The sequence below is a fragment of the Colius striatus genome, chromosome 2 (assembly GCF_028858725.1).
Source record: "Colius striatus isolate bColStr4 chromosome 2, bColStr4.1.hap1, whole genome shotgun sequence".
Lineage (NCBI taxonomy): Eukaryota > Metazoa > Chordata > Aves > Coliiformes > Coliidae > Colius > Colius striatus.
In genome coordinates, this window is record NC_084760.1 from 120,143,195 (window position 1) to 120,156,496 (window position 13,302).

General features: G+C 47.7%; 1 protein-coding gene across 4 annotated transcripts in view; it reads right to left on the reverse strand.

The window, feature by feature from the left end:
• The window catches only part of CCDC85A (coiled-coil domain containing 85A), a 130,382-nt gene that overhangs the window by 46,006 nt on the left and 71,074 nt on the right, over nt 1-13,302 (reverse strand). For 2 of the 4 annotated variants that reach the window (XR_009818148.1, XR_009818147.1), the window contains exons 4-5: nt 11,816-12,171; nt 8,567-8,639 (exon numbers count right to left, since the gene is read on the reverse strand). Coding sequence is in view for 2 of the 4 variants with exons in the window: in XM_061989300.1 (XP_061845284.1) it covers nt 12,082-12,171 (90 nt within the window). In the remaining 2 variants the exon portion in view is untranslated. Of the gene's footprint in view, nt 1-8,566; nt 8,640-10,175; nt 12,172-13,302 lie in introns of those variants that run through there. The other 2 variants (XM_061989300.1, XM_061989301.1) reach the window with 2 other exon arrangements.

Below are 13,302 nucleotides of genomic sequence, written 5' to 3' on the forward strand. Positions count from 1 at the left end.
GGGCTGCACTGCACACAACCATCAAAACCACTCCTGCAATCACATCACACATGAGTTTCACAGCACCCACTAACGTGGCATTAGTGGAGGCACTGAAAGAACTGTCCTCCTCTGTGCAGTTTCTTTCCATCCCCCAGCTTTGCTTCAAGCAGAGAAGCCCCACTGACAGCAGAGGCTGAGAAGTGTCCCTTTTCCTTACGGCTCAAGTGCCACACAACACAATGTTTTCATTGTAAATGGTGTTTCTCTGATAGACTGAAATTCACACACAAAATAAACAGTCCTACAGGATAAAGGAGTGGAGAGCTGCTCCAGTCACAGAGCAGCATCATTCTGCAAGGCCCAGCAGCTTCTGCCAATTGGCTCGGCACAGCCACGAAACCAACTCCAGCACCAAGGCAGGAAAGGAGAAGGACTGAAATCAGCTCTCATCTGCAAAGGTTACTCCTTTGAGCATTGACAAAATACAGATGGGTCTTTTCTCTGAGTGAGGGCCATTCTGCACCTGGAAAACTCAAGTCAGGAAGAGAGGCCAGAAGGCAAAGGGGAGAAATCCATCTGTACAAATGCTCTGCTTTGCAAACTGAGCTGTACTACTCTCACCAGCAGCAAATGTTCCTGTGCACAGCAGTACTGTGTGCAAACCAAATGTGTCTCTCAAACAGAGGAAGCTCTTTCTTCACATAAATATTTTGCATTGACTTAAAAAGGAACCCAACAGGTGCCTCCTGGAATTTTTAAAAGAGAGGAAAAAGATGTTAATAATAACAATGGTGTTAGGAAGGATGTTTGGGATCTGCCTTTCTCCTCTGAAATTCTTCTGAAGGAACAGGAATGAAGTCTGAAGCAGACTGAAAGAACCATCCCTCATGAGTGGAGTTCAAAAAGCACCATTTTTCTGAGCAGTGTTCCTGAGGAAAGGCCATCAGGCACTTGCATGTATCTCCCAGTAGCACCACAGAAAATGACACATCACACAGTAAGAGGAATACTAAGCTAAGACTAGATAAACTGTGTGGTTTAGCACCAGGCTCCACAAACAGACTGAATCCCACACAGACAGTGTCTACCAACAGTTTACAAGGGCATCACTGAGCATGTTCACAGGGTTATCCTTCAAGGCATTCACAAATCCCATCTCAAAGACTCCCCTCTAACAAGAAGCTTTAGCAAAGCACCCAACGAATCACAGATCAACACAAAATGAATTTAAGTTCTCATCAGCAGAGGAACACCTTGTCCAGGCTGGTGCCTCATTCGTGTACAACTATCCCCGTTACACCTCTGCTCCCTCATTCAGTTTTTCTGAGCTGCATCAATTAGTTCCACAGGAGCAAACAGGAACGGGAGTTATCCCATAGACTGTGTCAATTCCCTGAAGCCCTTTGAAAAATCTAAGCTTCAAAAATGAGGGAAACAGCTTTCAGAACACCTTTAAGCTGATTTTTAATTGCAAAGTATAGACCACTGCACTTCAACCAGTAGATTTTTGTTGTTGTTGTTACAACACAGTTGTATTTTGCTCTAATTCAACTAGAATTTTATGGTTTGTCAAGTGCCATAGTGTATCTCTTCCATAAATGCCTAATTGTTCTGCTAAATTATTAATGAGAACAAGTGCACCTGCAAAGTACAACCATTTTTGATGAGAACAATTACATTTCTGTTTATGCACCAAATTTTCCTAGGAGGTACAGAGAGACAAGATCCACTTACAGCTGAGGTGTATCAAATGGCCTTAGTTCAGGAGCTTACCTAGTGTATCTATCTTTTATTGGAATAGCTTTGTCACTTCCTTTCAACACACATTATGATTTTTACCCCAGTTACAGGTTTACAATCTGTGGTTCCCTTCCTGGGCTTCGGGCTATTCCCAGCAGCCGCTAACAACAGCGATTTACCAATAGTCACAAATGATGGACCTGTCATTTGCACCAGCTGTGGCCACCACTGCTTCCAGATGAAAACTGTTTCAGGTATTTTCATCACAAGAAAGGACTTGCAAGGTTAAATTCAATCTTAAACCTCTTTAATTACCAAATGTGTCAATTCCCATGTAATTTAAACGAGAACAGAAAATGCATCCTTTTGAGATCATTTTCCAGTCACTTCTACCCATGAAACCCCAGTTAAAAGGACTGTCTGCAAAGCAGCAATAGAAACATGAAGGGAATCACATCCTCTCTTTTAAGTGAATATCCACCCAGCTAAATCAGCACTACCCTTCCTGGTGGGTTTAAATATTGTACAGATGGCTCAGGTAATTGAAAACAGGATAAACCACTGGTTTCGTGTGCACTTACAGTTCAGCTGAGACTCCAGCATTGCACTCATGTTTTTTCCTGCCCTTTGGTCATCTTTATTTCACTGTAAAGAATGAAAACTTAGAGGGCATGGCTGAACAGAGACCGAGCCAGAGCATTATTTTGGATTGGGTGTACAACTCTCTTCTAATACCATCCCTTAATTGATATCATTTTAGACCCCCTCGTTCAGGCCACCAGAATTCAGAGCCTAATGACGTGTGAAATCGGAATTACAAATGTGGTTAATAGGCAGTTTAGTCAGAAACCTTTTAGGGAACATATTTAATTACTCCTAGGGAACAAAAGAAAAGGCAGTCTGCCCAATATTTCCTCCCCATCCAAATGAACAGGATGGGATAATTAGACTAAATATCTTCCCCTCTTGCAATCGCTCTGATTTATGGACTTTGCTGCTTGTTATACAGCTTCTGTGATGACAGAAAACCAAAACGCAGCAAACATGACTTTTATAACATGTATTGGAAAAGTTCTCCTCGGTCTTTGATACCAGGGGCTGCTGAACTGCAGCCAACCACAGGCTGTAAGCTGAGCAACAAGTTATTTACAGAGAGGTTCCAAAGACACACAAGGAAGAATTTGTTCCCTGTTGAGGTGAGGGAGCACTGGCAGGGGCTGCCCAGATGGGCTGTGGAGGCTCCTTCTCTGGAGACATCCCAACCCAGCTGGATGAGTCCCTGTGTGCCCTGCTCTAGTGGGTCCTGCTCTGGCAGGGGGGTTGCACTGGATGAGCTTCCCAGGTCCCTTCAGACCCTTAATATTCTGTGATTCTGTACCATTCCACCCCCTCTGTGGCACAAACGTAAATCTCATATTCAAACCGTTTTTCCCCCTTCAGCCTGGCACAGCTCAGCCGTGCCCTCATGCACAAGCCTTGGGGAAACTCACACAAGGGGGAGGGAGGAGCTGCCTCTGCCCACAACGCAGGCTGCGGGGAGCCAGTCCAACTCACCGGCAAAACACGGAGCTTGCTGTGACGCCTCCATCTATCCTACAGCGTGAAAATTCACTCCCGACGTTCTCCAGGCCGCCATCGGCACCGCCTGCGCCGTGCTGGGAGGAATGCGGCCCCTGCAGGGCGCGCCCGGTTCCGCCCCTCAGCCTCGCGCCGTGCCCCCCTCAGCCTCACGCCATCACCTCCTCAGCCTCGCCCCTTCACCCCCGTCAGTCTCAAGCCGTCACCCCCCTCAGCCTCGTGCCAGGCCTCCTTCAGCCTCGCGCCAGGCCCCCCTCAGCCTCGCCCTGTCACCCCCTCAGCCTGGCCCTGTCACCCCCTCAGCCTCGCCCTGTCACCCCCTCAGCCTCGCCCTGTCACCCCCTCAGCCTCGTGCCAGGCCCCCCTCAGCCTCGCCCTGTCACCCCCTCAGCCTTGCGCCAGGCCCCCCTCAGCCTCGCGCCAGGCCCCCCTCAGCCTCGCCCTGTCACCCCCTCAGCCTCGCGCCAGGCCCCCCTCAGCCTCGCCCCGTCACCCCCTCAGCCTCGCCCCGTCACCCCCCTCAGCCTCGCCCCGTCACCCCCCTCAGCCTCGCCCCGCCACCCCCTCAGCCTCGCCCCGTCACCCCCTCAGCCTCGCGCCAGGCCCCCCTCAGCCTCGCCCTATCACCCCCTCAGCCTCGCCCCGTCACCCCCTCAGCCTCGCCCCGTCACCCCCTCAGCCTCGCCCCGTCACCCCCCTCAGCCTCGCCCCGTCACCCCCCTCAGCCTCGCGCCAGACCGCACCTCAGCCAAAGTGGGTTTAAAACCAGGCAAAACCGCCCTCAGCAGCGAGGGGTGAGGGGAAAAACAGCCCTGCGAGACCAGAAAGGACATGACATCCCACCCACTCCGCCCTGCTGTCCTGCCATACAAAGCACAAGAGAGAAACCCAAGTGTGGCCAGATCAGAGCTGGCACGTCAGGGTTACGTCCCACGGTGACAGTAAATGCAGCAGCCAGCCATGCAATGTCCTGGCATCATCAGCTGGTCCCAAACCCACAAAACCTCCATCCTGCCCTGCTGACCCAGGAAAGTGAGTCCTGAGGGTCTGCTGACCACTTGTACACAGGAACAAGTCCCTGGGTCCATTCTTCAACAGCACAAACCGAAACAGACAAGGAATTTACACGCCAGGATTGCTGAAGGGTGCTGAGCATCAATTATCTCATCAAGATCAAAGATAAAGCCTCATGTGCCAATCAGCAGCAGATCAGATCACTGAATGTTATCAAAAGCCATCTTCTCTCTATTGTTCCTTCTCCCTGCTAAGGCAGGGATATTAGCAGGAAAAAAAGAGTCAAGTATATGGTCACATGGACCTTTCATCTGAGAAAAAGAAGAGCTTCAAAGGCCTGAGCAAAGCTCCTCAGTCTGAAGTAGTCACTTATTCTTTGTTCAGACAACCACTTTATCTTTTTTTAATCTGAAAGTTTCTCCACAATTACTTCAGAGCAGCATGTTTATTGCACATGGCTGGCACTTACCTGCCTTTATAGCCATCTCGTTTTGCATTAGCGCCTGCAGAAACATTTCTCTGGACACAGTGAAGTTATTACTTCACTTAAGAACATATGGATTATGGATGCTACATATGAATATTCCTCTAGCTTCATTCTGTCAGCCTACCAACACAGCCTTTGTTGCCACACTATTTCAAGGCTTACAGAATAGGGCTGAGGGAGGTGATCCTTCCTCTCTGCTTAGCACTGGTGAGACATGTGGAGCGTTGGGTCCAGCCTTGCTTGGGCATGAACATACTGGACTGACTCCGTGGAGACCCCCTGGATGGCTGGGACACAAGGCATGTGCTTGTCTCCAGAGATGCCCATGGAAAGGATGAGACACAAATGGGAACGCAGGAAATTCTGGGCCGATAAACAGAATACTTTTTCACGCTGACAATGATCCAACAGCATCAAACAAAGGAACACTGCATATGGCTGGTAAGTGGTGACCAACACACAAGGCTGAACCCTACAGATCTGGTATGCTCTAGCCCAAGGATTTGGTCCACACAGCTCATCACTGGCACATGTCACAGACCACAGCTTCCCCTGCAGATGATTGCAGGCAACTCCTATCCTGTTTACTTGCTATGAATTGTTTCAGCATGTTTCCCAAAGCCTGATGAAGTTGTGGCAACAGCTCGTCTGTTCACAAGTGGCTTGTCAAGGTCCTCAGGTGCTTGACCCCTTTCCTACGCTGTCATGTGCAGTCAGCCCCCGATGTGCAATCAGCGGGCAGACCCGCTCTGTCAGACAGCTTAATTACAGCCACATGCTATTGGGGTCAACACAAACTAGAGACTGAACTCCAGGTAACATATGGCATAATTCATGATTACAGAAACATACTGGTGCCTTCCTGCCTTTCTCCCTGCCTGCTCTGTTATGTGCATGGCTGCAAACCTCGTGCATCGAGCCTGAACAGAGAAGGATGGTGGCAGCTCTGCTTTGCCACATGGAGCCCTTGGTTCAGGGACAAGCTGTGTCCCCATGGGATACAGCGAGAGTGCACCTGAACTACAGGGACTGCAGGCCCTTTCTGATGGTCTGTGGCACCTTTGGAGCACAGCAGACACTTTCCTCCTGTACATTAAAACACGGCAATGTGCTCAAAAGTGGGAGTGTCCAAACGATGCAGCCAAGCCCCAAAGTGCCCAGTGCAAACCTCCAGAATCCTTCCTGAGAAGCCAGAGGGATGCTGCAAAGTGACCATTAACAGGCTTAAAAAAGAAAAACCAAGAGGAAGTGTGAAAGGCACAAGAGGAAGAATGCACTGCTTAACAAAGGTAAGGTGAGAACATCCAAAAAAGCTTGTAAAGAAGACTTGAAAATGAGTTTCATAATCCACTGCCTTACTGCACACACAGCTCACCTTGCACTTATCTGTAAGCACATGTTGGGGTTCCAGCCTGAAGCAAGGGGTTAATCCTCCACAGGACTACAATTCCCTTTCTTCCCCCTCCCCGAGGAGATGCAGTGTTATTGTGAAGCCAATCCAGACCTGCTCTTTCATAATTAATACTAAATAAGAAGTGAATTCTCTCCTTTGTCTAAACAGTTTGCTTTGGCTCAGCCAGGAGCAGCAATTAGCCACACGGCCTCCCTGAACATATTTCATCTGCTACAGGGTTTCCTGCTGCGTATCACAAGAACAAACCTGATTTCACACGACCCATGCTGGCTGGATGTGCTAAAACTAAAATGATCTTTTTTCCCCCCACTAAGGGCTTTGTTTCCATGCCTGTGGGATTGGGGGTTTTTTGCAGAGGCACACACAGATCCCCATTTAGCAGTTCTGTTGATTTACACCTCTGCTCTCTGCTGGCTCGCTTTGTAGTGTCTGTGGTTTGTAGTTTGGTGCAGAAATTGGGACCTGCTATCATTTGTGCTGTAGGTCCCTTTTCTGAGAGGGAGCAGAGGAACAGTTCCCATGGAAACGAGCCCGTGTTTCCTGGTGTGCTGCTCTTCCTGGGATTCTCAAGGTTGTGTAGGGTGGGCTCTGGGGTGCTCAGGGCCTTTCTAAACGGGCACATGCAGCAGCCTGAACACCTCTCCTTCATTTATAGACAGTGTATTTTGCACCTTCTGAAGTCTAACAGGAATCAGGGCTGCTCAGCAGCCTCGTGCCACAGATGGCTGTTAGGCCAATTCCCACCATTCTCACAACAGAACACATCAGATCCTACTTTGAGAAGCCACCTCAAAACCCAAGAGAGTGTTTTCCTTCAACTCTCTGACCTTTATGCTTAAGCCATGAGCGATGCTACGGCTTAACAGGGCTCAGTGCACTCGCCTCAGCCAACATATCCTTGTGTCACAAGGGATTGTCCAAGCTTCGTGAAGAAAAACACGCCAGGAACCCCCTCCTGCTCTGTGGCTGAGGTGTTCAGGCCCAGGGAACGCTACTGCTCATGGGCCAACCCTGCCATTTATCAAGAACAATGCTAAAAAAGGACACCACCACCACATGTGAGGAGGTTAAAGCAGCTTCTCTCTCACACAGTCCCTGGGACTGCCATACCCACATGTGAGGTGCATAGCAAAGGGGCTGTACCACTAGTCACCTAAGCACTGCATAACATTCACCTGCAGCCTGGATCCTGGCCAGACAGGTCCCCACCCCCCTTTCCCTTCATGCTCTTTCCTTCCAGCCCTGGGAGGAGTTCCCAGTGTTCTTTTTTATTTTTTCATCTGAAGACTTATAAACAAATGACTTGAAAAATTTACTTCAACCTATTCTCAGAAAAAGCTACTAAAGAAACACCAAACTTATGGCCACTGCACTGAAGAGATCCATCCTCACAAATTCTTCTTCCAAGGGAGAGTAATTACCATGTTCTAACAAACACATTAAACAACTCATCATTGGTATTTTAGCACCTCTTTGTGAACCAGGTGTTTAGGAAACCCTGTCAGAGGGAAGCATGTAACCGAGTCCCTGGGATTCTAACCCACCAGCTGCTAGCACGAGAAGAACCAGTAACACTTGGACAAAGCTGAAGCTACCCAGAGCCTGGCTCCAGCATGGCCAGCAACAACCTTGTACCAACAGCAGAAGATGCTGTGGTTGTATTTATTGTTCATCATCCCCCATGAATATTTCTCAGACTACTCACAAAGTGTCTGAGCTTTCTCATTTAAGAAAGATTCAAGTAAGTTTTATGTCTGTGGTCCACATCATCTCTGAAGTTTTTACAACATGATAATACTTCTATTAATTTAAGACTACTTAAAGCTCTATTTTCATTCCCAGTACCATTTTTGGACTGCCTGACCCTCCACCAAAGTCAGCAGAGTGCCTAGGAGCATCCCATGTAGTCTTGCTGAGCTTTCCTCTCCTCTGTGACCTTTATGTGAAGTAGTCCCAGCATTTGGCTTTTCACAACAACTCAAGTTTCTCTTCCACATATTGAGAACCTCAGCCACACCATGCTATCTCTGACAAAAACCACAACCACCAGGAGTCTGGAGCCAACAAGGAGGAGAGGAGAGAGGTGCGGTTTTTTGTGGATTTGTTCTTTCAAGAAGAGTCATTACCAGCAAGATGAGTTGCTCTTCCCTTCCTTCCTCCCAATACTGCCTCTATCAGATGGGAGCTGCCAGCTCTGGCAAATGCCATCTCCTGATTTGCTTCTGCACATGCTACAGAGTACCACAACCAGCAGGCAGCCCAGCAAATGCCTGCTTGCTGCTTGATTAAATAATGCAGAACCTTTACTCATTAAACCCAGGCAGAGCTGCTATGGAGCCAGCTGTTCTTACCTTCAGGTTCCTGGATGACCAGAGGGTTGCAGTGCTAGTTGCTGCCTTGGGGATATATCCATGGCTGGGGTCCCTGTGTACAAGGAAAACACAAATGGAGAGATATGAGGAGGTCTTGGCACTGCCTGGCAGCTGCATTTGCTACTCTGTTCTGCAGGAATTCCCAAACAAGGACAGTCTCATGCTTGAAGTTGAGGAAAAAGGTGACTGAGACACGTCTTTCTGTATCAAACTGTTGAGATCAGTATAAAGGAGTCACACCACCCTGGAGACTGACTTCAAACATGTATAAAGAATTAAACAAACCAGTGCCCTGGCAAGAGTGTTGTTTGTTGGGGAGGTACCCAACAGCCACACAGAAAGGCTGTGGGGCTTTTGGCCTTTGAGAGGAGCACAGGGCCTGGTGCCACCCCCATGCCACAGAGGCAGCTTGGGCTGCCTGCCCTCAACATGTTATCAAGGGCACACTGGCTCTGTGCTGTGTTCATAAACATGTCCATCAACTGCAACCTTTGGGGAATGGGCTCTACTGAAGCCATTCATTTGCTGAAAAACAAACTGCCATTCTTTACTTTCCAACCCTTTGGCAGGGCAGCTTTTCTCCACTCTGCCATGTCAAACCCCCTCCCCACACCCCTTGTGTCACTGCTAGTCAAGATTCACTCGCATTGGGAATCTTCCAGCTCACTCCTGCTCAGCTCAGAAGCTGGGAAGAGCCCCCTGACAACATGTGCACATCTTCCACTGAAGCAGAATTATGCTAAAAACATCAGAGTCCATGAGGCTTGGCACAATTACCTTGCACTGAAAAGCTCCCAGCCGTGTGGGCAGAGAGCAGGACAGGCAAGATGAAGGTCCAGAAGTACTACAGCAATTTTTATTCATTAGCAGAAAGGCAAATTATGAGGCTGCAGGGATCCTCAAGAGCACTGACCCTCTGCTCCACACACTGCCCACCTTCTCCTCTTAGTAAAGCTGTATTTTTAGGAGCTCTCACAGGAATTTATTAGCTCCAAGATATTGATTACACTGAGTAGGGTTTTTTTCCCAGCAAGCTTAGTGTGAGTTTTGTGCTTGCTGAAGCAGGGATGGAGAGTCCTTTCCCTGCAGTTTCCCTCCCCACACACACAGCCCACAGCAGGAGGAGGGAGCCCAGGGCAGAGATGCAATGGGCACAGACCCACAGCAGGACACAACCACACTCCCTCAGTACCCCAAACACCCTTACCTAAGCAAAGTGATCCTCTCCTCAAAGCCATACTGAGCAAGAATGGAGAAGAAAGTGCTGGAGCTCTCCTAGCAGCACAGCTGAGGACTTAACACACCACACCTGAGGCACACAGCTGATGGCAATCTGAATCTGCTGCACAGCAACCCACTGCCTTTAGAGAACACAGGCAGGAGCTACCCCAGCTAGCATAAAAGACAGAGGCAAGGGCACAGAGCTGGCATTTTTTAAGACACCTGGAGAGAAAGTGAACAAAAATCCACAACATGCAGCTGATTTCTCAACCAAGCAGGAACCATTTCAACCAGTAAAACCCTCAAAGGCAAGCGAGCCCAAGCACCTCCCACAGCTTCAGGTCATGAAAGGAGAGCAAACAACAGGGAGATGCTATAATTTATTACTGTGGCTAAGATGAACACAGATACTTGATACCCAATTGTATGCAGAGCTGTAAAAAAATAGTTTTAATACAGTATCAAAATTTACACAAGTATAGATAGTGTCAAAAGACCAGTGTCCCTCCAGTTAGCCCCTGCACATACACACTGCAGGCACGACTACGTGGGTTACATCGCTTCATATAGAGAGAGAGGAATACAACAACTGAAGCTGAACTATGCAAACCATGTGTATGGGACAAAACAACATGGAAAGATACCAGAGAGCTGTCTGGGCTGGGTCAGAGAGAAGAAATGATGCAGGAGTGTAAGGTTTCAAACTGGGAAGTCCGGATCCTGCATTTCCAACTCGAGGAGATGGAGGGAACAGGAGTTTTGCCCGAGAAAGCAGTACTGGATCAGAGGCCTTACATTGTGTGGTACCAAGTAAAAATAACAACAGAATCCAAGATAATTACTGCTGCAAATTAACACACTTTTTAGATTTACATCCAACTCCTATAGAACAAAAGATTGTACAGCAACCCAGCTACGTTCCACTGCAAAGAGCCCACGAACACAGCATGTTGCAAGCTCGGAGAAAACAGAGGTTCTGACTTTGGCTCAAATCTGAGTAACCAAGGACAAACCAGGAATTGTTGCATTCCTATTTTTATTGATTTTTTTCTTTAAAAAACCCCCTTTTCTTAGTCTTTTCGATGCTCAGCTATGGTAAAAAGTTCAGCAACAGCACTGAGTCACAAGCCTGTTGCACATTCATACATGAAACTATGGTTGCTTTGAGATATACACAAAATACCTATAATTGCAATTCAATACACACAACTAGTATCACACACAGAGAAAAATAAACTAAGCACATCTAGGGCGCCGTCTGGTCAAATCTCAGGCAATCTCAACAAGAGCTTTCTGCCTCATAATAATGAAAGACATGCTCTGAGTATAATGAAACCTTTTTCCTTTGAAGGAACTCTGCAGTGGCAAGAAAAGCTTTCTTGTTTTTTTACAATGCAGTGCAATCTTTTAGATCCTTAGAGACTCTTGTTCACTAAACCAGCACGTCTCTAAATTAATCAGTAGAAATTAGCATCCTGACCATTGGGAAATGCTTCCCCCCCAAAAAAAAACCCCAACTCTGATGGAGATTCTGTACTGGTGACATCTAAGTATTCTGCTCATTAAAGGGTTGCAAACATCACACATGTCTTCAGAAGACACGCAGCAAAGGGAATCGAACAGAAAGCTACTTTCATTTAGAAAGACATTGTGCTTCACTACAAGTACTGTAGTTATGCTACACTACTGGCTGGTTAGGAGACTTCATGGTCTTTTAGCACCTCCAAAGACAGGTATTCTACCAAAGCAAAACAAAAAAGATCATCTGGAAACTGCCTAAGCACCATTAACTGATACTTTACAGACTGAAGTGTGAGTTCCTAAGTGACTTTCTCAAAGCTGTGGAGACCAAAGGCACAGTTTGTCAACGTCTCTCCAGTCCGGTGAGAAACCTCTTGTTAAATCCAGGGGGAAATTCCTTCAGACTCACTAGAAATTCCCCAGAACTGACCAAAATAAAGCTTATTTCATGTAACTCCTGCAGGATCCCAGTTAGGATGGAGATACCTCAGTGCTCCGAAACGTGGCGAGTTGAAGTGCGGATGCGGCGGCGTCTCACCGGCCAGGATGCTCAAGCAGCAGCGCTGGGGGACACTGAGAGCACGGCTCCTCTGAAAGATCTCTGTGCAGAACCTCTGCTAGTTCCCAACAAAGTCTCTTGCAGTGCATACAGACTCCTTGTTGTCCGCTGGCAAGTCACTGAGGACGCAGTTCCTTCTCTTAGCGGCAGTCCAAACTCTTTCTCTTCAGAGCGAGGACTCGCTCGGGGCCTCTCACATGGGTCCTTTATACTGATTTCCTGACAAATGTTGTCTAATTCCAGGGCACGACCCTGCAGCATCTCCAAGTTTCCTCCACACAACCTAAAGGGAGGGATGGAAAGAGATCTCGTTATCACCAGTTAAGAGGTGCTGGCACTCCTGTAGCCATGCATCTGGAAACGGCACACGCTCACGACACAGACCATGCAGCACAGGTAGGGACAGAGGGGAAGGGACACACAACAGCAGAAGAGAGTGTTTCTCAAGGGATACAACATTCCTTCTGAACACAGAAAGCACATGCTTCTAGTTACAAAATGATTAAAAACAGAGACAGATGAACTAGCACGTGCATCACCAGCGTGTTTTATGCTTCAGACACAAGACTGAGGGCGTTTACAGGCCTCAACTGAAACTTGGTTCAACTGTTTCCCTGACCACACCTCTTGCAGAGCACAATTCAGAAGCAGGAAGCTCAGTCCAGGAGTCTAAACATTTCCAGTTTAGAAAGCACAGAGCAGTTCTCCTCTTTTTCAAAGAATTTACTTGTTCTCTTCAAATCAAGCAAGGCAGTGAAAGAGTTTATTCCATCTGGTCTTCCTCGAGATCAGTGCAATTGTGCCCACAGTCACTGTTGCAGAAATGCTTGTGTGTTCTGTTGAAGTAGAGCAAAATCCACAATGCCCCATCCATGCTGAAGTACAACTGCTACCAAACCACTCGTTACTCCCTGGACCTCAGACAAAAACTCTTTTCCATTGTCATTATTTCTTACTTGTATTTTAGCAGAGCCTAAAGCCCAGGAGTGAACAGACTGTGTTAACTGGGACTGAATAAAGACAAAGCAGCTGGATCCTGGGAAGCTGGCATCCCAAAAAGACTGTTCCCACAGCTGATGAGCAAAGGCAAAGTGACCCCAAGGTCCTGCTGTTATTCTGTGCACAAATGGAAAAATAACCCAGTCCCTCTGAGCAACTGCTGGAGAAACCTGAGTGGAGGCATGAAAAATAGAAGCCTGGATGCAGGAAGACTCCAGTCTTGCTCAACAGAGCCAAACACATTAAAGTTCCTTCAAAGGCAACTGTCTTTAATACCAGTGGGTGGGCATAAATCAAACACTGTATAACTTTCCATTGGACCAGAATCTTGCAGCCTGACATCAGAAGCTCTCATCATTAAAACACCCCTGTGCTTTAGCTATGCCTGCTGCACTGGGGAACAGCACATCACAGT